This window comes from Thunnus maccoyii, chromosome 18 (assembly GCF_910596095.1).
Source record: "Thunnus maccoyii chromosome 18, fThuMac1.1, whole genome shotgun sequence".
NCBI classification, from domain to species: domain Eukaryota; kingdom Metazoa; phylum Chordata; class Actinopteri; order Scombriformes; family Scombridae; genus Thunnus; species Thunnus maccoyii.
This window is the reverse complement of record NC_056550.1, coordinates 304,973-331,068: the sequence shown is the minus strand read 5'-3', so window position 1 is coordinate 331,068 and position 26,096 is coordinate 304,973. Positions and strand designations below refer to the sequence as shown.

Below are 26,096 nucleotides of genomic sequence, written 5' to 3'. Positions count from 1 at the left end.
GAGAGAGAGATGAGCTGACTAAGAGTTCCCTCTGTATTATAATAATCTCTTAGTGTTTAGAGCGCATAGTCCAACAGTCCAGTGTGTGCATGTATGTGTGTGTGTCTCAAAACTGATTGTGTAATCATGCCCAGCCATATCTCCTAAAGCAGCTTGGATACTTCATGACTCAGCACACCATCTTGTTAACCTTCACCTTGCAGATAGATATCCACATGCTACACTATAAAATCTTTGCAGCTAAAATCATTTGCAGTTACTAGTGCTAACTCTTCCTCTTGGTTGATTAGTTCAGGAAGAACAAAGTGAGAGATGATGCTCCTGACTCTGATTCTGACTGTGACTCAGATGAAGTTGAACTCGATCTTCTTCTCCGAGAGGTAGGCCAATGATTGTATATAATGACTGTATTGTGTGTGCACCTGCATTAGAAAGTTCACCACTTATAGTTACTAGTCACTGGTGTTTGCAGTAGATATGGTAGATGAGCACAGCAGCACATGCACATGATAGGCATTTTGTAGCATTAAAAAATTGCATGCATCCATCTATGTCCCTGTGTGTGTTCATGTTTTCTTGTTGACGAGTCACTAAAATCACTAATCCATGTACCGCATATGCATACTGTATATCCCTACATTTTTTAACTTCTTACTCTTTCATTTTGTTCCTTTTCTTCAAAATTATTCCCTCTCAGCCTTCATGACTGTGACTTTTCCCTCTTGACTAAATGTTCCTACAGCGCCTGGCCACAGCCCTGCTGTGCTTCATCAGTAGTCAGCTACAGCCAGCAGTGTTACGGGTTTGCCTGCAGACGCTGCGTATCCTGTCCCGTGACCGGCGGGCCCTAGGGCCCATGGTCACTGATAGCTCCCTTCTAACCTTGGCACACCTGGGAGGCATCAGCTTACTTCAGGCATACCCACAACAGGAGGAAAGAGCTGAAGATCAGTCACACAGCCAGATTCACAGAGCAGCAAGTGGCCGTGAGGAGGCTGCAGATGCTGATGCCACACTATTAGCTGTTAGCTCTGTGGTTTCCCCTTCTTGTCCTGTGGTAGCCTGTGCTGCCAAGAATAATGACTTAGTTCATCAATGGTGTAAGTGGACAGATGATGGTCATGTGATGCCTGCCCATGGGAAGAGGGACATCCAGGAAGAGAACATTCATGAGGAAGAGATTGAGGAGGATGGGGATGTGTGTAGAAATGAGGCCATTAAGGTCTTGTGTAATGTCATCTACAACAGCCCCAGGGCACAGGAGACGGCCAGCACACTAAGGTGACAAATGGGTTTAGCCATAAAACGTAAAATCATGAGAGTAAAAGTTGACACTGGAGTTGTTACATAACACAAAGCCTGGCAGTTTTTGCAGCTCCATGTCTGCAATTGCCACAAGCGTTGAGTTCAGATAGCTGGCTCCATGTTGGATCCAGTTCTAGGTGGGTTAAATACCTAGAGCTCAGATGTTAAGAAGTGTCTCTTTTATCTCTTTTTATTATTTGTGTACAAAACTTTTGGGTAACTTCACCATTTTCAGCCTACACTGCCTTTGATCAGTAAAGTGACACATTGCAGATTATATTAGCAGTAGCTATTTATTGGTGACTGTAATAGTTGGAATAAAATCTCTGGCTACTGTTTGGTTAATGTCCTCTCTGCAGGGCTGTGTCTTTACTCAGGCAAAGATTATTTGTGAGGGAAAGAAAGGTCACTCTTTAACACCATTGTGCAATTGCAAGTGGACTGTGTTTTGTTTTTGTTTTTTAGAGCAACAGTGCATGGCCAGGGGTAATAATGGCAATTATACCTGATGAAGGTTGAGCAGACGAAATGTTGTAAACTAATAAATACTCCAGCAGTCAGTGAGACAGCGTACAGTATACATGATGCCAAGTGACATTGCTACATGCTAGCATTTAGGCATCGCATATGAACAACAACATATAGACAATACACTTCAAAGCCCTTATTAGAATTGTGAAGAACCAGTTCCTGGACACTTCTTAAACAGTGGCAGTGTGATACATGGATCTCACCACTGTATTTTGACTGATACTAGGATGAGTAAAGAATGATTGTTTACCCAATAGTTCACTCACAATGTTTTTGTAATGTTCACCTTAAGTATTCCTTTCATAATAACACAAAAAAATGATATATGAATGATGCTCTACAACTGCTGACCAAAGTGTGGACTCACTTTTTTTCATCCCTGATTCCTTGGAAGACTTCTGCAAGGTCTGTGGGAGAGTCTGAAACAAGGGATCAGGAGCGGGGAGCTGTCCAGTGGCCAGTTTTACAAGTTGAGACTACTCTTCTTACTGACAGCTCTGAGGCCTGAGCTCAGGCTGCAGCTACAGCAGGTAAAATGCTTTCCATATCTATCATATTTTCTTGTGTTGTCATAATGAGCATTTTGTGATCCTGTGAAACAAACATTTTTCTTTTTGTGATTATGTGATCTCCCTAACTTTGTTGTGATCAATAGATAGAAAATGTGTCAGGTTTTGATATGATAGTCATCTATGATCACCAGATACATAGCAATCTCTGGCAGGTTTGTCATCACTCACGTTTGACAACAAAAGATGATTATCATAGTCTATTTCAGCTGCAACCAAATGAAAAGTTCCTGTAATATCCCTATGATCTTGTTACAGGACTATAGGGCCTACAACAGTGTCTACACAGGAGGCATAGTGAGAGCTGCACCTTAGCAAATCAGCAGCAGCCTCAGTCCTCCATTCGCGTCAGTTCTGCTTGTGGTTGTCAACAGTTAGTCCATAATATAGTAACCTTAAAATAGACATGATGCCTCTTAGCTGATTACAGAGGTGTCATAAAAAAAAGATAATTTGTGTACATGATTTAATGCTCTCAAATTAATAATTTGTGTGCACAAAATATTATATTCACCTTCAACTTAATAATTAAGGTCCATAATTTGTGCTCTCAAAATAATAGTTTGTTTACACAATTTAATCATTCATGTGAACAAATTACTTACTTACAATTTAACAATTTGTGCTCAAAAATCACTAGTTGCTGCTCTCGATTTAATATTATGGTTCCGTTTCTGAAAAGGCACAATTTATGAACTGTTTTATCAATGATTGTGTTCTATTCTTTACTCGCAACATCTATTGCACATCTATTGTATGTCTGTCCGTCTTAGAGAGGGATCCCTCCTCTATTGCTCTTCCTGAGGTTTTCTCCATATTTTTCCCTTCCAAAGGTTTTTTTAAGCAGTTTTTCCTTATTCGAATCGGGGGTCTAAGGACAGTGGATGTTGTATTGCTTTACGGACTGTAAAGCCCCCTGAAGCAGATTTGTGATTTGTGATATTGGGCTATACAAAATAAAACTAAAATTGACTTAATGAATCATTTATTAACGCTTTTTAGTTATCATTTCATCTGTAATAAGGCATTTAAGAACAACTTTTGGGTTGCCAGGTTAGGTAAAAACCCCTCCAGCATGATAACTGCAGCATGGTTGACTATGACATTAAAGGAGAACTCTATGCATGACTAATGAACCTGTTAATGTTGCTGTTTATAAATGGATTTTGGTCCAAATACCCAGCAGCTCTTTTCCAGAGGGTATGTGGTTGAACAGTCCACTTGGAGGGGTGTCCCTGATGAATTAAATAGCTAGCTAAGAGGTAAGCTATGTTTCATGCTGGACGAGGATTTTCTACAACCTGGTAACCCAAAAGTTGAAAAAAATGTAAAGTGGCATTAGTAAGTGATTTATTAACCATTGGTAAAGCTATTAATTACAGCTTATAAACCGTTTATAGATGGCTCCTTATCAGAAAGTGGTACAAATATATATTTCTAGGGGTGGCTTTGTGGCTTCCACTTCTTTGGTGTGAGGTTTGTTTGGGCAGTGTGAGAGCGAGGGACAACCTAAAGGCCGGTGCCTCACACCAAATCCTAAGAGTTGGCAACCCAGATAAATGTCTTCCTTGTCATCTTCTTCTGAGAAGGTTGACTGAATGCATGTTGTTTACTACACTCTACAAGAGTAGAGGTGGCAAAATATACAATATGATCAGAGCAAAAATTAGTATTTTGTACACACAAATGAATAAACCATGCTCACAAATTACTTTTTTTTCTCTGTGCCACTTCCTAGCCTCCACAGATCATAGATTATTACCACATTACAATCTTAAAGAACCCAATGATTACAAGAAGCCTTAAAGAATTACTATTTATTTCTTGATCACAGTAAGACAAAGCCTACAATATCATTATTATGTAGTCATGCAATAACTCAAATCATCATCATTCTGTGATCAAGATAAAACATTTGGATAATTACACCGTAGATTAGACTAGTTTCACAAGAAAAGTTTCATAATCTAATCTCGAAAAATTATACATTCTACCAAACAGTGAACAGTTCTGGTCTTGAAAAACAAGAGAAGTCACAAAAGTTATCTCCAAAGAAATTCAGTGCATATAGTGAAGCCTCAATAAATAATGAAACATACATAAGAAGGTCTTTACAATGTTGTATGCAACTTTTTTCCCAGTTAAATTTAACTTTTTTCATAGATCAGTTTGTGTACATTTTTTACATAGCACTCAGTGGTTTATTTGCCCCTCTCAGGAGCGAGGAGTGGCAGTACTGACCAAAGCCCTAGAACAGTGCCTGGCTGTGAGGTGGGGTGAGGGGTATGAGGTGCTCAATGATAGCACAGCTCCTCCCATCTCAAAGAAGATGTACCAAGAGGTCATCGAGATCCTCAAGACACTCTTTAACATCACTCACAGGCTCCACAGGCAGGAACCAGATGAGGTAACCCCCCAAAACACACAAATCCATCAAACTATTTTAGTTAAACTAATTCATTCATTCATATTTGCATTCATGTCATTCATATCAGCTGCCCATAAGGAGCCAAACAGTCATTCAACTCTTTTGTACGGCATTTTAGTAAAGAGTTTCACCTCTTTCGTGCAATGTCCTTAGATGGATCAAAGAAACTAATTGAACACACACTATTGTTAGATTTGACAATTTATTAAATTGTGATGATAGTGAGTCCGATATGATGACCACTGAAATCTGTCTATTTTGGTGATTTCTGAGAGACAATCTAAAACTAGGATAAAGAGCATCCTTCACCAGAAACGTCATGGCTAGTGAGGATTATCCATGCCATTTTCAATATTAACTTAAGAGAACCAACTTACCATTACCAACATTATCATCTACTCTTTGACACATTTTCTCTGTCGCAACATGTCCATTTACAAGCATCAATGAAAATTAAAAATAAGAAGTTGTAGTTGAAAATGAAGAAATTGGAGAAGGATATAAGAACAGTGGAAACTGCTCATAGCGATCACATCTGTCTGGGTCAAATATCACTATAAGCGGATGATTATTATAACCGATTTCTTTTTCTTCATTTCTCATGCAAAATACCATCTAATTGGCATTTATATATTTATTAGCCTACATAAAGTAATGAAACGGACAGCTTCACTTTTTCCTGAATTTTATTGACTGTTCCAAAATACAGTGCAGCTGTTTCAAATGCAGTGTGTGCATTTTTGAAGCAGCAGGTTCTCACTTCTGCCAGGGACAAGTTCCTTCTTTTCCCCAGCGGCAGAACAGGCAAAGAGAGCTGTGATCTTTTCCTTAGATTTCTTTCCCTCCTTTATTGTCATAAGCTTCATGGAGACTACGTTTGTCATTGAGAGAAAATTACTTTCTGTCTCCGTCATGATTTCAGTGTACATGGAACAGCAGACTCAGGTGGGCAATAATGTTGCCACAGCTGCTTATCATAGGAGTAAAGTACAAAAAATAGATTTACCATAGTTTAAAATGTTTTTCTATATGTTGTCATGTATGAGACCCAAAATGAACCCTGTAAGTGGACTACTACTATAGGCGAATTACATAGAGCTACAAAGAACATTCTGGAGGCTACCGAAAAGGCCTTGCAGTGGCTGTGGATCCGGAGGTGGATCTGTGGAGTAGTGCACCACTTGGACACAGGTCGGGGACTGATCACCCTGGGGTGCTTGGGTGAGGGTGACTGATGATTAAAGACCCAAAACACCCTATGACCCCGAGTTCATCACTGATGACATGTCCAAGTAGCACTAGAAGGTATATTCTAGAACTATCGCATCTGGCTCAGCCAGTGACCTCCAGGAAAGACTGGATGACATCCATGAACAGAATGGTGATGGCTGGAGAGACAGCAGACAGCACGGAAAGACGGCAAACGGGGCAGCAAGGGCTAGCACCCCAAACTGCAGCTCCTGTGATGGAGCACCCAAGCAAGCTACGAAGAACCCTTCTGAAACATACCCCCAGGGATGCCCGAGGGGGGGAGGATGAGCATCCCAATCAGACAGACCTATTGGCAATGACCCAAGCAAATGGACAATTGACAGTCTGTATCTGCGGCAAGGTGTGCAAAAACCTGAGAGGTCTGAAGATCCACCAGACCAAGATGGCCTGCCTAAGGGGGGAACAAGTGAAGCAATGTGCAGGAGCAGTGGCCAGCACTACACATTCAGTTGTGTTGGCTACAGAACCTGGTCAGACAGAAGAGGAGCCAGACCTGGAGTCACCCCACAGTGCCCTCACAAAGCAGGAAGTCGGAACAGCGTTGGGTGAAGTGGCCTGCCGCTAACAAGAAGAAGGGAAGAGTGGTCAACCAGTTCTGCTATACACTCAAAGGGACCTAGATTCCAACAGTGACAGAAAAATCGGCCAAGAGCCTGTGCAAGACCTTCAACAGTTCCCTGAAAGACACTGCGGCACTTCAACAAACCAGGAGCAACTTGACAACCTGACTCACTGCGATTGACAAATCGGTGCTTCCAGGAAAATTCAAAGCCTGTATGTACCAACATGGAGTCCCACCAAGACTACTCTGGCCCCTTCTAGTCTGCGAGGTGCCAATGACAACAGTGGAGGCACTAGAGAAGACCATCAGTCAGTTTCTCCGAAGGTGGTTGAGGCTCCCTCGGTCCATAAGCAGCATTGCCCTGTACGGGCATTCCACCAAGCTGCAGCTCCCCATCAGAGGCCTATCACTTGAGCCAGGGAGGTTATATTGTACCGAGACTCCTCTGATGTTAAAGTCGCTTCAGCAGGAGTCCTTGTAAAGACCAGAAGGAAGTGGCAGGCACAGGAAGCTGTCGACAGAGCCGGGCATGGCTGTGGCACAAGATCTTGGTGGGCACTGTGGCAGTGGGGCAGGCAGTTCTAGGCAGTTTTTCTAAACCACGCTATGACGAAGCCCGTGGAAAGCAGAAGCGTCAACTGGTTCAGGATGAGATACCAGCTGAGGTGGAGGAAGAACACCTTAGCAAAATGGTCAGCATGTACAAACAAGGTGCCTGGACCAGGTGGGAGCAGGCAGAACCTCGAAAGATGACCTGGACAGAGCTCTGGAGAGCCGAACCATTACACATCAAGTTTCTCATCCAATCACTGTATGACGCTCTCCCAAGCCTGACCAACCTGCATAGCTGGGGCATGGCAAGCACTCCAACATGTCAACTGCCAGAAGAGGGGTACTTTGGAGCACATCCTGAGTTGCTGCCCGAAGGCATTGAGGGAAAGATGATACCACTGGCACGACAAAGTTCTAAGGTCTGTGGCAGAAACAATAAGCACAGCAATGCAAAAGTAGTAGTAAAACCGGAAATGACACAATACACTTACCATAGCACGTCAGCACGTCCAGATCAGATTTCTAGTCTCCTTTGAACATGCGTTAACATGCGTCTTGGGTGATCCGATCACAAGTGGACAGCTCTAAGTATGTCTGTTCACACCTGGTATTAACATGCATCTCCACATGCGTCTTGAGTGACCACTTGTGATTGGATCTCACTTCCCCACTCTATATGCAAATAAACACGTACATCATTTCTGTTTGGAAAGACCAAATTCATTTGTTTTTAACCGGTGGGAGGACTGGGGGTCTGTGTGCCCTCTGTCCAAAGCTGTGTTCAACTTGTTTGATAACAGGATAAACAAATATACAATGCATTGTGTGCCCCCTCATGAAAATCAAATGGCTGTCCTATTGATTGGCTATAGCACTGCGTCTGAACACACACATATATATCTATATATATAGATATATATAGATATATATAACAAATATTGAGTTATATGCAGCGATCTCCCCGCAGCTGTGTCTCCTCATAGAGAGACGCCGTACACATTTAGGTATGAGGCACAGCAGCCTAAATTATTTAAATCTCCGACATGCCGACAGGATTGGTCAGGATCTAATGTTAATTAATGTTCTGTGTTCTTCTACACAAAAGGTCAGCTGTTACATACACACAGTCCAGATTCATACAGTGAAACTGTTTGGAGTGAAGCAGCTGTCCTCCAGATAAATCTGAGCTCCGTTATGTAAGGCAGTGCAGCAAAACTAAAAACTGTAGTTATCATCTTGACAGAACAGAGAAAACTATTCAGCTATGTTTAGCTTCTGAAATACTTTTTTAGACAGACGAGCGTTATCAAACAAGTCGAACACAGCTTTGCAATGCACTTCCCGTGCCTAGTCTGCAGGAAAATAGAGGAGGTTAGTTGAGTAGGCGGTCCTTCAGTGTGGGCCAGGAGCATTGCGTTTATACTGCAGCTACATGCGGCCCAGACGACCTTCGAATGTGATCGGATCTCAATGTTTCCTCAATGCGTCTTGGATGCGTGCACACCTACACCGTACTTATAGCTGTCCACTTGTGATCGGATCACCGAAGACACATGTTAATGCCAGGTGTAAACAGATAGAATATGTAATCTCTCCAGTGTGTTCTTGATCTGCCCTGGGCTCTCCTCCCATTTGGATGTGTGTGGAATACCACGATAGGAAGGCGTGCAGGAAACATCCAGATACCCAGACACCCTAACTGACTCCAGCCATTCTCTTCGGGTTTGCTTCTACGTTGTGCAGCCCACTGAATATGTACAGTAGTCTTTTCCCACTGGCCCTGCCCTCGCACTCCTGCTCACCCAATTTTTTCATTGATTCAGATTTTTCATTGGGTAATGTCACATTTCATTGGGATTTTTTTCCAGGCTCTGGGAAAGTTTTACAAATTTAAAAACTTCACGGTGTTGGGCCTCATAGTACATGTACATGAGTCAAAGGCAGGCCTGCATGCAGTAACAAAGCCTGATAACAAGCAACAGCACCAGTGAAACAAAGGGAGACCAAAACGGACTCAATCTCCCAACATGCTCTGCTCAGTTCACACTTTAGTGTTAAATCCGGACACTCTCGTCTCTCATTGGCGGAGACTCTCCAACACCAGAGGAAGTCACAGCTACACAGCCGTGACGTCACTGCCCCTTTAAGTACTGGGTGCATCCAGAAATCCCTGCCTGTCCATTGGAACTGCCCTGGGGGGAAGCTCTGTCTTTCCATGAGCCAGTTTACTAAAGGAAGTAACCCAGTGCACGCGGACTGGAAGAATCTCCCTCTCTCGTACTAACCCACATACACGCACACACACATACACATGCACACACATCTTCTTACACGTCTGATGGTCAGATAACATGGGACACAGTGCCATTCTGTCCCTCCTTATCTGCCATCAGACACGAATTTTGGGTGAGTTTAGAGATTTCGAGGTTTAGAGTCATCTTGTTATTGTCCAAGACACCGCGGTCACTTCTGTCATTTGGTCCTCACGTGAGGTGACTTCCTCCCATAGTCACATCCGCATCTAAACTCTCACGTGACGTCATCAAACCAGATCAAATCGCCATCTTGCCGGCCACACAAACACACAAACACACACACACATACACACACACACACACACACACACACACACACACTCCTGTTTGTGTTTTCACTGTACATAACTGTTTTATGTGTTATTGCTTAGGTAGAATTAGATTTTAGGACAGTGGTTTATTGATCAAAGCATTTGGTAACTTTGTTAATTCTACTAAGGTTAATAAACACTGTTACATCTTAAAGAGAAGTCTTTTGTCATTATTGTGTTTTATATATTGTGAAATGTGGCTGATTGAGAGAGTCAGAGCTCAAATGAAAACCTTCGGTCACCTGTGAATGTTTATATCCCTCAGATATTAGCATTCTAGGTGAACTCTTTTATGAGCCTACCTTATTGTTTGGTTATTGGTCCCGGTTTCTGGGTTGTGCCCCGTAACTATTAATTAATATTGATAATTTGATTAATTTATAATCAATAATTATCTCTGAAAAGAGATAAAAGCCAACTTGCTTAAAAGCCAACCGTGCTCCTCACAGATCTAACAGTGGGGTGCCCCTGTGAGGCTCCCTAACAGTTGGTGCCCTATATTATTAATTAATAGTAATAATTTCTTGATTGCATAATTCATAATTATCTCTGATAATTATGAATTATTACTAATAACCAAATGCACTCCGACCAGATCCAACGATGGTTTAAAAATTCATGATAGAAAAGAGTCATGAATGACCTTGTTTGTGTTTGTGTATATACACGATATAATGGTGGTCTATGGTGAAAATGCTTTTCAGGCTTCAGGGGAATTTTTCACAGCACTGGGAAATATTGGCAGAAAGGCTGAGTGGTGGAGCCATATCCAGCTCCCTTAATACATCCATGGTTTGTCTCTTTTAGGAGGATGCTGCTCTGTACCGCCACTTAGCAGCTGTGCTGCGCCACTGCCTGCTGCTGTCATGTGATGGAGAGGGTGCATTGGAGGAACTCCAAGGGTCAGTTGTGCAGCTATAAACATCTACATTTATTTGACAAATTCATAAATCTAATTTTTGGATGATGTAATCTATGTTATTCTGAAGTAGGAGGTGACTAGTTAGTTAGTGTTAGTTAGGTGTAACTAAATGAGCCTACAAAATAGATGAGGGAGCCAAAGTTGACACCTTAACTACAGAACATGGTAACGTTTATGTATGACTTCTTTCCATAGACATACAGTGAACATCCTGTCAGCACTGCCGCTGACATGTCTGGATGTCCTGCTATCTGTTTGTGTGGACAAGGCATCTCACAAGTGGGAGGGAGTCAACATGGACTGTGTCCACACATTGCTGCTGTTCATGGACAGACGTCTGAACAGGGCAAGTGTGTGTTGTGACTACTTGGCCTTATCATCTGGTTGATGTAATCTGTATTATACAGTAGGCCACATTGTATTATTGTATTGTTGTATTGTATCAACGTATGTGAAATGCCAGTAATATCCCACTTTTTGTCTGATGTATGAAATGTGTCTTGTGAAATGTGCACTTTGTGAACCTGTGCTGTTGTTGACAGATAGGAAAGCAAAATTATGATCAACACCATCACCAAAATAACTTTCACCACTCTTAATTAAAATAATCACACCATTTTTAAACCCCCAAACTAAGACTGACAGAGTAGGCATTCAAGCATTTTTAAAAAGCTTATTAAAGATATGGTAAATACAAGTTTGTAGTGATGTGAATAAAAGGTCCTGTCATTTGTCCCAGTATGATATGAAAAATACACATTTTCACATTTTTACACACATTTTCTTTCTTTGATAACACATTTTTATGACATGAAAATTAAAATAGAATAGAATAGAATTTCCCACCGACCAACAAAACGGTATCTGCTATGTGTCTATGTGATTGTGTTTTGAAGACTACCAGAATTGAGGTTCCAAATCTTATTTATTTTTTGTGACCCTAATACAGTGGAAAATCAGTTTCAACTACAGATTACCTGCCATAACTCATAAATTCAAAAAGAGCGTAAGACATGCATTTAGTTCACAAGAACAGAGATGATTTAACTTAACAATTTATATTTTGGCCAGACCCTGAGGCAGAGTGGCTGGCCTGCTATCATGGCATTGCCTTGGGAAACTCAGCTAAAGGAGAGCATAGACTGGCTCCGTGCAGCAAAACACAACAAAATTACATAAATAACTTCAATCCAATTTCCAGCAATTTAAGGATAGATGAAAGTATAGACCATAATAACTTCTGCCTACCTCATGACCATTTGATTTAAATAAAACTGATCTTGAAAGCAGTACCTACAATCTAAATTAACTAATTAATTTTAGGATAGACTCAAATCATATAGTACTCTCTTTTCAAATTAGAATTTTCCTGGCCACACCAAATGTTGTCTTAGAATAAATGTCAGTGGTGTGGAAAAAGGTGAAATACAAGCAGGCAGTTCAGTTCAATAACTGGCTTAATTAGATTAGCCTCCCAAATCAGAGTGCAGAGCGACATTTAACAGGTGAAGCATCGAGGCAAAAGATACAGCAAATAAGGTTACAACAATACCCTAGAACAAAGCTTGCATACTTTAAAATGTCAAAATACCTGGATAAAAGTATTGCCGAAATTGATGCATGCCACAGGTTGTTCCTTCATGTAATTGCACACAATAATTATCTCTAATCAGCACTAAAAATATCCCCTAGAGCCATTTTAAGACACATAAGTACATATTGAATGTTGTTTATGCAACAACATCCAACAATTGTGGACCTGGAATGATATCAGGGGATTTGGATCATCATTGTCATTAGCGACAAAATCAAATCCTCCTGACAAAAAAGAAGGCAATGTCAAACCAAACACTGAAGTGGTAACACAAATTCTTTCTAAATATCAGTCTTAAGGAAGCACTGATGCTGAAACTGGGGTTTAATGTGATGTTTTACAGGCTCAGAAGCTAAAGGAGAAACTAATCCCTGTACTGAATTTGCTGACTGAGAGTTCTCGGGTACACAGAGAGACTCGTCACTATTTACGGCAGAAGGTAATGTATTTTTTCAAATTTTATTTGGCAAAAGTGCGCCAAATATTTTTATAGTCAGTGTTGCAACTCAGATCAACATCAGAAAGAATCCCCTTCTATCTGCAACAGTGTGCACTTCACAGTGATTTTTATGCTGCTTGACAAATAGGTGTGGTTATAACATTGATGCATCAGTGATTTTGTTTGGCCATCAGAAGCTCTGTCAAAATATGACTTCTATCCAGTTTTAAGCCAAATTTTTATGCTATACTTTTAGATCCTGGTTGTTTTATCTATATGTTTTAAAATACAGTGGAAACCGCTTATCGTGATCACGGTTACAGTGATCAACCGCCAATATGGATCAAAAAGCTTGGGACAGAATCATTCCTATACAAATACTGTTTAAATCATTTGCTTATTGTAATCGAGTAGTACGCTTACAGTGTTCATTTGGGTCTTTTCATACATGAAAACATATGGGAAAAAAATTACAAAAACTACAGTAATTTTTTTTTACACCTTACTCCCATGATACACATATGATATGTACTTAGCAGCTGTGGCACCATTATCAGGCATTGCAGCGCTTCCGCAGGTTTTTGCCTCACCTCACCATCTGGATGCAAATCCGCCTGACCCAGAAAATCTTAGAGATGGAAGGAAGAATATCCATCCTGCACTAGATAAAAGATGAAGAACGGATCCTTGACTCTTTGATCATCATAGGCCGCACTGTCCCCACCAAAACTGCCAGAGAACTGGACTGTCCCGTATCTGGATGTCCCTGCTGCCCAGGCTGCAGACCACTGGGAGTTAAGCCATAGGCCCCGCTTAGCTCCACTCCTAGCCAGAAGGAGCCATGGACTGCTGCACGTAAGGGTAAACATCCCAACTTTGTTTCTGGAGTCTGATGGCCCCCTGTCACCACCTCCACTCTCCACAACTATGTTTCAGCAGTCAGTCTCTCCTGTTGACTGTTGCACCTAACAACACACCCCTTCTTCACAACCCAGCTGTGTGCAGCTGTAATCCCCTCTCCGGTTCAGACCTCCATCTTCTATCCATCTGCCAAGGTTTTGGACATAGTTCAACAGATCCCATCTCTTTAAAGTAAACAACCTCACGCCAGAAATGTTATTACCCATGTAGGTTTTAGCAGGCTGCTCACTCTCTACACATAGCTACAGTCAGAATGCTCCTCACACAACTTAGTTTTAACTGATCATTTTAATCTATTCCAGGAGTGTGCATTTTTTTTTAAGAGAGATGGCATTCGTCCCAGTCCACAGGGCACTCATGTCCTACCTGCAAACATTTTTCATGCTGAATACTGAGGCCTAAAATTTTGTTCAACATGTGCATGTTCTGACCAACAACTGTGGACACACACTAGACCTAGTGTTTATACTTGGTTTAAATCTAGACAGTTTCTCCATTAGAGATCTTTCTTGCTTTGAAGTGCCAGTCATCAGCAGAATCTGTTCAGTGCAGCCGCTATTTTGATACTGACATGTGGCTAATATTTAAATGGTAAATGGACTGTACTTGTATAGCACCTTTCTAGTCTTCCGACCACTGAAAGCGATTTTACACTAAAAATCACACTCACACGCTGAATGGGTACAGGGGCTACCATGCCCATCAGAGGACATCTAATCATTCACACATATTCTCACACTGATGGCACAGCCATCAGGAGCAATTAGGGACATCCAGTCCACATCAACATGTGGACTGGAGGAGCTGAGAATCGAACCACCGTTCTTCCGATTAGTGGACAACCTGCTCTACCTCCTGAGCCACAGCCACCCCTTTACATCTACATTTACATGCTAACTCGAGTATAAATACATGGCAGAGTAGGACATCTGCTGGCTAATTCGTGGATATTTAATAATAATGCAATAATGTGTTTTGAACTAAATATTTTACTGGATTGGATCGACTGGACCTCTGCCAATGTAACAAGACCATTTTTGTTGGAGTTGTATCAGTCAGTGGAGTAATATGAGGCCTCACAGTGTGAATTTTGTAATTGCTTGTTTGCTGGTCGTCTGACAGAGGCGTTGATTGTACCTGCTGTTGTGACTATATCTTACAATGGTTTGCATCAATTGAAAAACAAGAATCTTTGCTTTCCAAAGATGTGTCGCATGAGTACCCACTTAAAGACAGGAGTTGTGTACATAGAATAGTTGTGTACTTAATAGTCTAATGGTCCACACGCAGGCAGGAGACTCATTATTTGGCTCTTTTGGGCACCCCTATTGTTGAAAATCAACAGCAGGTCCAACCCAGGGATTGACTGGACAATCCCTGCGTCTTTGTCCCAGCTGATCACATCCAAAGCATCTCTGGTGCTCAGGCAGTGTCCAGGGTGGTCCACTGTGTTGGGCATTCCGCGCTCTGCCTCCTCCTCCCCTCATGGGACCTTGGCCTCCTCTTCGTGCTTCTTCTCCACGCCCCTGTGGTTGCTGCTGTTGTCTGTAATAACCCCCTTGGGGTGCAGGATTAGCTGCACCTGGATGATTGAGATACACATTTATAGGTAGCATTTGTGTTGCTGGATTAGCAAGCTGTGGACTGTAAGTTTGCGGTTGACCACCATAATTAGGTGCTGTTATTTGTGGTGCAACTGCCTGCAAAGGCATCATTTGGTTGTATGTTGGTTCATCCACTTGTGGAAGTGTTGCTGCTGCAATTACAGGAGCTTGGATTTTGTTTTTGTTCTTTTTCTTGTCAGTCAATTCTCCTAATTGCAGCTGGCTAATTTCAGGGACACTTATTTGCTTTGTTCTTCTTGCTGCTTATTCTCTTTTCTGTACTGCTCTATATAGTGTACTATGTACTCTGAGAACAGCCCCCAATCCATTTTCATGAATCCCACCACAGAGTCCAGACGCTTTTGCACCTTCAGAGGCATGGCCTTTTTTACCATAATTTTGAAGAAATTTTTTGTTGTTGTATTAGCATCCCAGACACTTCCTGTTTCTTCTCTCCATTTGCGCTGGAAGCTGCGTAGGAACTTGGCTGGGCACTCATTGCTCTCCAGCTTTTCTCCTTCTAGTTTTGATGCATCCATCTTTTCTGGAAATTGTTTTCTGAGTTCCCTCCAAACATCGCTCTGCCAGTGTCCGAATGGCAAATGATCAGCTGCATTCCCATCAGACACTACCTGTATTCCTGCTGCTCTGAAAATGTCCTCTGCAACATGCTTTCCCACCACATGCATTAACAGAGCTTTAATATCTCCAAGGGCTTGCTTGTACCCCACTGTGCTTTCTTCCAATGCTAAAATCCATTTATTAGTTCCTTCAGTGAGTTCTGGCAACCTGTTTGCCAATCCTACCATGTCCATGAAAGTCCATGGCATATATTGTTCTATACCATGTCTTGCTATCAGGGGCATCTGTGGTGCTCTGGTCACCCTATCATCTTTTTGGTGCTCATGCAGATTTTGCAGACTTTTTGTCTTGTCAACTCCTCCACTTCTTGATCTCCTTCCATTTCACATAGACTCGGACATCTTCTTCGCTCACTTGTAGTCTGGCTTCTTGTTCTCCCTTTATAAATGCCATGACCCTCCGGCATCATTTCTTTGCACCTCTGCAACTCTTGCAGTTGCTTGTGTGCTTCCTGCTTTTCTTTTTCCACTTTGTCAACTTCTTTTTGGAGTAATTCTTTCTTTTGTTTTGTTCTTAACATTATCCCTTTTGTTTCAGTCATTTTCTTTCTTGACTCCTCCAACTCCTCTTCAAACATTGAGTCCTGCAACGCTCTTTCAGCTTGCCTCGCAGACTCTTTTAGTCATGCCTCTGTTTCATCCAACATCCTTTGTGTTTCAGCCAGTTCCCTTCTATTTCTTTCTTTATTTTCTTGTCATCTTTTTCTGGCTTTTTTCTTGGTTTTTATCCTCATCATACCTGAAACCAATCTTTCATCAAATTCTATGCTTGCTTCTGTGTCATCGATGTCATCAGTGTCATCACTGCTGCTTGTTTCACTGTTATCAAACGCCATAAGATCTTTGCTTTCCTTATTTCTCCCTTTTTCATTCATCCCCGTTGCTCCAAGTGTAGGTGTGTGTGCAGGGTCAAGTGCATGTGTTAATCCTTTGCCATGTGCTCCTTTTTCTTTTTCTCTCTCCACTTGCTCCCTCAAGTCACACTACCCTTTTCAGCTGTCAGTCTTCCCACTCTTCTGGCTTCCTCCAACAGTGTTGCATAGGGTGCTGAAATACATTGTGATGCTCCTGGTGCAATCTCAGCATTTGCATACATTGTTTGTGGTGTTTGTTGTCTAGAGACTGTTGGTTCATTCAGTGGTGATGCAGGCGATGCCTGGTGTTCACTTAATAAATGTTCCTCTCTGTTGGTCACTTGTATTTTTATCTGTCCTGTTAACTCCCCTCAGATATCTAACATTCCCTCTAAACTGTCTGCTGTCTCTCCCACTACATACTGACCTGCTTGAGCTCAGTTAAGAGTGTATATATTGCAGACACAATCTGAAGCCAGAATCTGAAGCCAGAAACAACAATTTAGCAGATTTGGTAAAAGGTTCTGCTTACTACTCTTAGTGGGCCTGTTGGTTCTGGTCAACAGATGCCCTATGTGAGCGTCATGAGCCTCTGACACCCTCCTGGCACGGCTCGCCAGATGTGGAGAATCCTCAGATGGGCCAATAACTCTTCAGATTACTCACGACTCAACACAAAACTCAAAAAGAAAGAGAGACTCAAAAATACACTGGAGGCTGGTAAAGTTCAATGTGAATAGGTTTACTGTGCATATGAAAAGATACAGAGCAAACCGAGGCCTTTTTGTCCAGGGGCAAAAGAAAAAACCTAATGCAAAATCATAAAACCCCATATTATATACTTTTCACAACTCCTCCTTTTGTGGGGCTTAGTTTCTAGTCTCCACCTCATTTCTAATTAAATTCAGCCATCTGGTCATTATTTCTGAGATTCATAAATCACCTTGATGCTTTGGTGGTAATACAAGTGTGACTTATCTTAGCAATTACTGTCTCAACATCTTCCACCTTTTCTCACACTAAAAATGGACCTGACGGCCTTTGATCATTTCACACAGAAAATCAAATTGCCATATCACATATTAGCCTTATTGCTAACGCCCATGGGAACTGTCTCTTATTGGCATAAGGCTATCTTTGCACTCTCACTGGCATATCCGTTAGATCATAGAAAGACAATTTTCCACCACAGATGTCACCCAGAAAACAGTGTACATTGGGGAGCCCCTTGAGAACTTGGTCCATGACTTGCTGGAAGATAGAGGGCACTGACATTGTTCCAAAAGGTAGCCGGTTGTAACAGAACATTCCCTTGTGTGTTGTGATGGTGAGGTATTTGTGGGAGCTCTCCTGGACTGGCACCTGCAGGTAAGCATGTGATATATCAAGTTTGCTGGACCCCACTAGAAACACAAACAGGTCTTCTATCTGAGGGATGGGATAATGTTCAGTACAGAGGGTGGGGTTGATGGTTACTTTAAAATTCGTGCAAATATGTACACCCCCCTTTTTCTTTGCGATTAGCACAATGGGGGTGGCCCATTCACCGAACTGAACTGGGGAAATTACCCCTAGTTGTTGTAGGCACTCCAGCTCTGCCTCCACCTTGGGCCTGAGCGCATAGGGGACCACACAAGCCTCACAGGGCTTGTCCTGGCTTGAATGTCAGTGCTACCTCAAAGCCCTTCAGCGTTCCCATTTCATCTTTGAACACATCTGCATGCCTGTTAATCACTGTTTCCAAAGTGTCTCCCTGCATGTGATGTATGAATCTGACAATGTTTATTGCTCTCCAGTTCAGTCTCACTTTTCTCAGACTCACAACCACACAGGGGAGTGCATTGCCTTTAACCACATATGGGGGGTGGGGGCATGCTCTTTGTTTGTTTATCTGGACCCTAACCTTCATGACACCTACTGCGGAGATCGCTATATGTTTTCAGCAGGATGTGGGTGTGGCGCAGATGAATGTGGGTGAACCTTGCCTTCTACAGCTTCTCTGAAATAAGGGAGACTGCTGCACTAGTGTCTAGTTCCATCTCTTTTGTTTGCCCCTCTTCTTTTGGCCTAACCCAGATTACTAAAGAAACTAGATTGTCCTGCTATATGACATTTTCTCTCCGTGTCCCATCGTTAGCTACATCTACCATGTACAGGGCTAATTCAGCGTCTGAGTCATTTCAGTGTCACTTGGCTTAGCACTAGTGTCCAGCTCATTAACCTGTCTCCTTGAATTTTTCTTCCATTTCTTTCCTTTTTTTCTCCCTCACTGTATTTCCTGCTTTATTTCCCTGCTTCTCTTTGCATGTTGCGTGAAATGTGGCCTTTCCTACTACAGCGGTGGCAGATCTAATCTTTGTGGAAGCAGTCACTTTCACTATGATTTGTCCTACCACACCGGGTGCATTTCCTCCCCGGAGTTGATAAGAGGGAAATAGCATTCACCTTCAAGGAGCTGCTGGGACTCCTTGCCACCGTCTCCATAGAGATGGCAATTTCCGCCACTTTCTGGTAGGTGAGGGCAGCTTCTGTTAGTAGTCTCTTCTGGTTGGACTTGCTGTTCAAACCTGTCCCTCAGTGCATCCTGTAAGTAAGCCCCAAACTCACAGTGCTCTGACAGTTTTTTCAGGTCCGCCATATACTGTACTATTGTCTCCCCCTCTGCTTGATTATTTTTGTGGAAGCAATATCTTCCAGCAATCACAATGGGCTTCGGGAAGAAATGGGCTTGTAGTACTTCCACAGTCTAATCACAAGTTTTCTCTCCCGGTTTATCTGTGGCAATTAAGCTGCGCAACAGACCGTAAGTTTTCGGCCTGATCACACTGAGAAAAACTAAGTGAGACAATAATTCAACATGCTGCATTGTACTGTTTAATCAGACCAGAGCAAGCGAGCGAATACAACCAAAATAACACTGTCACCCTCCAGCGGCACCCGGGGGAAGTGGCCTAGAACACCCAACCTAATACATCACACATATAGTTAACTTTTCATAGAGCCTTTTCACCTGTTATCATTATATACTGATTTTGTAGGACTTTAAATATTGTAATTTTTAGCAGTTTTAGATGACTGATTTAGACCTAGTATTAGTGCCAAGAAATATTAGCACAATTTCTCCTCTTGTAGTTTTCTTAATTATAAAAATTCTGCAAAAAATAATATTGACACCTATAGTGTCAGGTTTATTGATCATTGATGCCCCACTTACACCAACTGGCAGGCAGTATAAACTTCCACCAGATTTAGAAAAAGACATTAGTGCATTATTCAAACTCTTAAAGTAGACACTATTTCTTCAAAGCTTTCAATTTTGAAGCCGAAACACGTTGAAGCTGTTCTGGCAGTACGTGGTGGCCCAACACCTTACTAAGACACCTTATGTTAGTTTTTCCTTTAATCTGTATGTTTGTATGTTTATGCATATGTTTCATTATTTTCCTCTTGCAAATTTCCTTAACGTTGCTTGTTTTGAATTTCCTCACCTTTGGAAAGAACTCTGTGCTTATTGCTTAAAACATGCTCTATAAATAAAATTATTATTGTTATTATTAGTAGAGATACAAAAGCTTGTCCAGTTCAAATTGAGCAATACCACCACTTTAGGACACCTAAAGGCTAGACTAGCAGGCTTCAGTATTTGTTTAGTATTGGTTATTTTCAGTATTGGCACATCCGCTCAGCAACTGACAACAAGGGCCAGTTGGGCATGCAGTTACAGGGTTACGCACACTCTCACAGAACTGAAGTTACATCCACGTAACTATGATTTCTATTTTGTACAGGCTTCACAATTAGTAAACACTGGATGTGAAGGCCATTAGGGATATGATGCACTCCCAGCTGAGTCCAAATCTATGCATACAACCAACTCAAACCCTTTTGACTGGGAGAAAAGAAGTAAAGTGACCACACCACTGAGCACCACCTACCTGGAGTCCCACAGTCTAACCACATGCCTTCAAGTTTTAAGCCAGCTTAGATGCCCCAGAATGAAGGAAGTTGGCAGCAGAATAGACCATATGCCCTCTTCATGGTCCTGCCCAGCCAAGGAGAGGCTGAATTGTATCCATGCCCATGTTCATTACCTTGTTGAATAAATGGTAAATGGGCTGCATTTATATAGTGACCATTCAAAGTGCTTTACACAACATGCAAACATTAACCCATTCACACACTGATGACAGAGGCTGCCATGCAAGATGCCAACCAGCTCATCAGGAGGATTTGCTAATATCTCATTCACACACACACTCACACACCAATGGCACAGTCTTCGGGAGCAATTAGGGGTTCAGCATCTTGCTCAAGAACACTTGTGGACTGGAGGAGCCAGGGATTGAATGACTGATTGATTGATCTTCCAATTAGTGGACAACCCACTCTACCTCCTGAGCCACAGCTGCCCCAGTGATGAGATAGAGCAGGGCTGCCCTCAGTTACCATCCTGCGAATACTTGGACAACACACACGGATGGAGGCAAATAAACTCTACCCTAACAGTGAGCAGAAATAGCCTATCAGTCAGCAGAAGTGTGCTCTGACATCTGGGCACTGGCGACATGAGGACACTGCTTTGGATGCAACAAAGCCAGCAGTGTATATCAACCAAGTGTCATCTAACTGGAACAAACTGGAAAGGTTATCAAGTAGTGGTAATTTGTTGAGGGGGCAGTAGGATTGCAACTCCCTCACAGATGATCCTTGCATCTTCCTCATAGTAGTGGTATAACAGCTAGTTAGCCACCGCTGCCTCCCTCCCAAGCACTGGGCAATGTGGAGGGAGTGAGCAGGCTTAATATAGGTAACAAGAAATTACAACAGGACTAGCTTGTAGAGAACATCTCAGCAACACCTGAGGGTCACTTAGGTTTTGCTGTGGGCTGTGCTTACTCAAGATGGCAAAGTGAAAAAAGAGAGCCAAGTGGTGGATGTACCACTGTTTTATAGGGCATGCATACTTCTACCTGATTAGGTGGTGACTGCAAAGTTCTGTCTTTGGGTGCTGAGGAGGAGCCTCAATATGGTAAACCAACAGAGAAGCCTAGTAGAGGGTGAAGCTTGTACAAAATAGTTCTCTTTCTCCAAACCCAGTAATGACACAGGATTTCAGTTTGGAGTTTGTGGGCTAAGGTCAGTTCCTGTCAAACTGTGGAAGTACAAGTGAGCTTGTACAACAGTTCAGTTCAGTCAAAGAGGGGGACAGAATGTTCTGCTGTACATACTGTTTAATGCATGAAAAGCAGGAGGTGCAATCAGTATATATAAAAGCTAATGGAAATGAATGAAAAATTCTGGTATATTTCAACCTGGCACATTTACCATGCTAACTTTGCACTCACCACCTCCATTGTAGAGATTCCAGGGAAATGAGAAATCACGCAAGACAACATACAACATATGGGGCAAGCTACGCAAGCCTCCTACAGCTTTCCAAAAAAAAAAACAGGATGTTTACATATACTGTAATGCTTGTCTTTGACTCTGAGCTAAAGTAAAGTCTGAAATGGCCATTATGGCTAACTGCATTGGCATATACATCTGGGGCAACTTGTACAACAGTTTGCATTTGTGTGAGGCTGTGGACCACTGTCCTATTTTGCATGTGTTCGTGTTAGAGAAAATAAGATGGTTTGGAAAAGTTTCTGATCTGCAAGAATAAAATGACAAGATGCACACTGCAGATTTTATTGACTACTGCTGGACTATAAAGAGAGGCTCCAGTTATAATTGCTCTGTAAATTGACCCAAACTGTTTTGTAATGTATTATAATCATGAACTCATAATATCAATGAACTCTAAGATGTCACATTATTTGCATTTTTTTTAAACTGGTGCTCCTTATCCAACACAACTGTGACTTTTTCTCTCAGCTACTACTGTAATTTCAGATCATAGTGGGTCAAGGAAAATGTATCACCAGATGCTAGTGTTTATTGCTGGTGGGTCATAAATATTGCAAAGCCCCACATAAAATGGCTTTTTCTCACCATGCGGAGAGCTGAGCCTTTGGTCCAGCTGGCCTCTGTCTTTTCTTCCAGTTGATTTTGGATAGGTGAGACACAGTCACCAGGATGAACATTTGATAAGCACTGCATTTGTTGCAATAACACAGCTAAGATAGCTCTCACATCTTGATTTCCCATGGCTACCATCAACAGATCCCATCCTGCAGCAAATGTGCTCCTCCTCAGTCAGCATAGGAGAGCGGTGACTGAAGGAATGCCACCAATTTCCTGAGGTAGAGGGTTTTCATGATGGTCTTGTTGCCTCTCTGCCTCTGCCTTCATCATTAGTTTTTCCTTGTACTCCTTGTCTCTGTACTCCAGATCAAATAAATAGTAAGTGCAATGACTCGTTATCGTCCTCATAACAGTCCACAAAGTCAGCCTCACACATGTAAACAAACCAGTATGAGCAGATGAATATGCAGGTGGTTAGGTCGGCTGGCAAGTTGTCTCGGATGTAGATCCCTATGCAGTCATAATGGCCTAATTACTAGTCCCTTAACACAGCACTGACTACTACCTTTCATCTGACCCCAACTTCTGGTCCAGATCTTACCTCCGCTGAGGGACGTTGCCATCCGACCCGAACAGGACACCACACTGAGAGGCCAGCTGGTCCGCCTGATGACCCATGTTGACACAGATGTGAAGCACTGTGCTGCTGAGCTGCTGTTCGTGCTCTGCAAAGAGAATGGTATTGTCACAGTTCATCGCAGACTGAAGCAAAAAGGTCTAAGTGATGGAGTGCTGCAGAGATGATAGATGACAGATTAAAGTGCTTAGTGTTGGAGGGGATTCATTGTAAACATGAATACACAAAGATGAACAAAGGAAGGCATGGAGACTGTGACAACTATGACTAGTACTGCAGTTTTAAAAGATATGTCTGACAGACTACTGCTTTGATTTCGTAATATGAAATCTAATAAAATAAACAAGTAGACTGCTACTATCACTGATCTATTGTCATATCATCGCCATGACAACAGATAGGTGAGTGCATATTTAAGGACTCTATGAGGGGCCCATGATCATACCAGCATTTATAACTGTGAAATGTCTGAGTAAAATCAATGCATTACAATGGAATCACTGTACCAAACAGAAAAGTTTGCATCTTGTGTTCCTTCACAGTTAGCCGCTTTGTCAAATATACGGGTTATGGCAACGCCGCTGGGCTGCTGGCAGCTCGGGGACTGCTGAATGGCAGAAGGAAACCAGACAACAGCCAATATGCCTGCCAGTACTCAAGTGACTCAGACTCAGACACAGAGGAATACCGGGAGGCCAAAGCTAGGATTAACCTGGTGACTGGCCGGGTGGAAGCAGAGCAGCCTGATCCAATGGAGGGCATGACAGAAGAAGAAAAGGAGGTGGAGGCCTTCCGCCTAATCAGCATGATAAACAGACTATCACAGTAAGTGTGTCAATATTGTATTGCCCATAATTAGTGAGAAATACTCTGGAGAATCAAATGAACTGCTACTCTTCCTCCCTGTCTTGTACCTAGAGACCAGATCATTCAGCCAATGGGTGTGACAGCAGAGGGGAGACTGGCTCCACTCTGGAGCCAAATGAGGGGCTGCACACTGGAGGAGGAGGAAGAGGAAGATGAGGAGGAGGATATGGATCTGATGCCAGAAGGGAGGAAAGACAAACAGATGGAATAGAATGATGTAAACAGGGAGCAGTACAATAACTGTTCCCTGTTTGTCATATGGTGAAAAGTAGTCTTCTTTTACTACTTTATTGTAGTGCGTTTAATTTTCCCTGCTATATTCACACAGCAACAGTGAGACACAGTTACATTGTTTTAAATGGACATTATTATTATTGTTATCATGAATGCTCATCCTGTACTGTCTGTCACACCAAAGTTCAAATAAGTTTGAGCTTTGAATACACTTTGCATTGACCTTAGAGAAATTAGCCAACGACTGCAGCTTACTGTAAAAGAGTAAAAAAACAATTATTTTAATTAATTTAACTTGTTAAGAGTAATGTCAAAGAGAGAGGTATGTGAAGGAGTGTGAGTGGGAAGGTGGGAGAGGCTGAGCCAGTCAAGACAAAATATTTAAACACTATTTTGTCAGTGAGCGGAATTTATGTTATTTATGGCATTTTTGTAACAAAACCCCTTAGCACCTTTGCAAAGGAATTTTTATTTGTAGAATGTGTTAAAGTGAGACTTCTTTGGCTAAGCAGCGGCAACAGTGGCCTCAGCCACCACAAGTGATAATTACAGGAAACCACATATCACAAATGCAATTATTATTAGTGGTCATTATGACAAAAATACACTCAGTTATGCTACACTAAGATGTGGTTCGTGTAACATAGTGTTACCTATGTCTCCACGAGATAAAACCAATTCTATCATTAGCAGTCAGCCTCCGAACATTTGCGTTAAGATATTGAATCATAGGAACAATCTATGATGAGAGAAAAATGTAGTTCCCACACAAAACTGACACAAAACAAAGTAACAAATGCATCGCAGATGTTAGAGAAAACTGCATCTCTGAGTCTGCTGTTGCAACTTTCCATTGTGCTATTACCTATGAAGTGACTCAGTACTGCCACCCACTGCTATAGAATGTGTCTTTACTTTTCCCTCTTTCCCTCTGCTCTTACACCTGGCTGCTTGGGAACACATATATGACTTCTTTCAGCCAGTATACCTTGAAAGTGCTTGTATCCAAACACTATAGAAAAATAGGCTGTAATGGGCAAAAACAGAAGTTATGGTAGGTGAGGAAAATTATTTTTATTGCTGTTGTTTTCTTTGTGTGAGAAAGAATGTACATTTTGCATATTTAAAAGTTACATTGTTAAGTTTTAATGTATCAATGAATTTGGAGTCAGAAAAATATGTGTAGATTCTTCTTTCACATGCAAACACAAATAAAAATCAAACTCAAATTCAGCATTGCAACTTCTTAAATCCTATTTTACATGCCATAAATTGTGACATGCACACGCAGAATTGCAACATATTGCCATAATTTAGGCAGTAAATGTGGGACAAAAGAGCTGCTTACACTGGTTCACACTAGGGTATATCAGATAATCAATCCCTCACTAATAGACAACTGTTGAGACCATAATCAAAAACTTATTGGCATAACTTGGCCTGCCCTTTCAGTCCACAACCGTCTCTCATACTAGTGCCAAATATTCAGTCAGATATAGCAGAAAGGGCAGAAAAGATGGACAGTTCACTAAACATTGTTCTAGGCAAACGGGAGATTTACATGGTGTGGT

At 41.9% G+C, this 26,096-nt stretch overlaps 1 protein-coding gene across 1 annotated transcript in view; it reads left to right on the top strand.

Moving 5' to 3' along the window:
• The window catches only part of si:ch211-195b15.7 (synembryn-A), a 28,467-nt gene extending 3,724 nt beyond the window's left edge, over positions 1 to 24,743 (top strand). Inside the window, exons 4-14 of the mRNA XM_042393498.1 lie at positions 291 to 380; positions 743 to 1,024; positions 1,076 to 1,281; positions 2,231 to 2,366; positions 4,624 to 4,812; positions 10,653 to 10,747; positions 10,963 to 11,113; positions 12,705 to 12,800; positions 23,382 to 23,526; positions 23,967 to 24,249; positions 24,343 to 24,743. Coding sequence (XP_042249432.1) covers positions 291 to 380; positions 743 to 1,024; positions 1,076 to 1,281; positions 2,231 to 2,366; positions 4,624 to 4,812; positions 10,653 to 10,747; positions 10,963 to 11,113; positions 12,705 to 12,800; positions 23,382 to 23,526; positions 23,967 to 24,249; positions 24,343 to 24,502 — 1,833 coding nt within the window. The 3' untranslated portion in view covers positions 24,503 to 24,743. The remainder of the gene's footprint in view (positions 1 to 290; positions 381 to 742; positions 1,025 to 1,075; positions 1,282 to 2,230; positions 2,367 to 4,623; positions 4,813 to 10,652; positions 10,748 to 10,962; positions 11,114 to 12,704; positions 12,801 to 23,381; positions 23,527 to 23,966; positions 24,250 to 24,342) is intronic.
• The last annotated feature ends 1,353 nt before the right edge of the window (positions 24,744 to 26,096 follow it).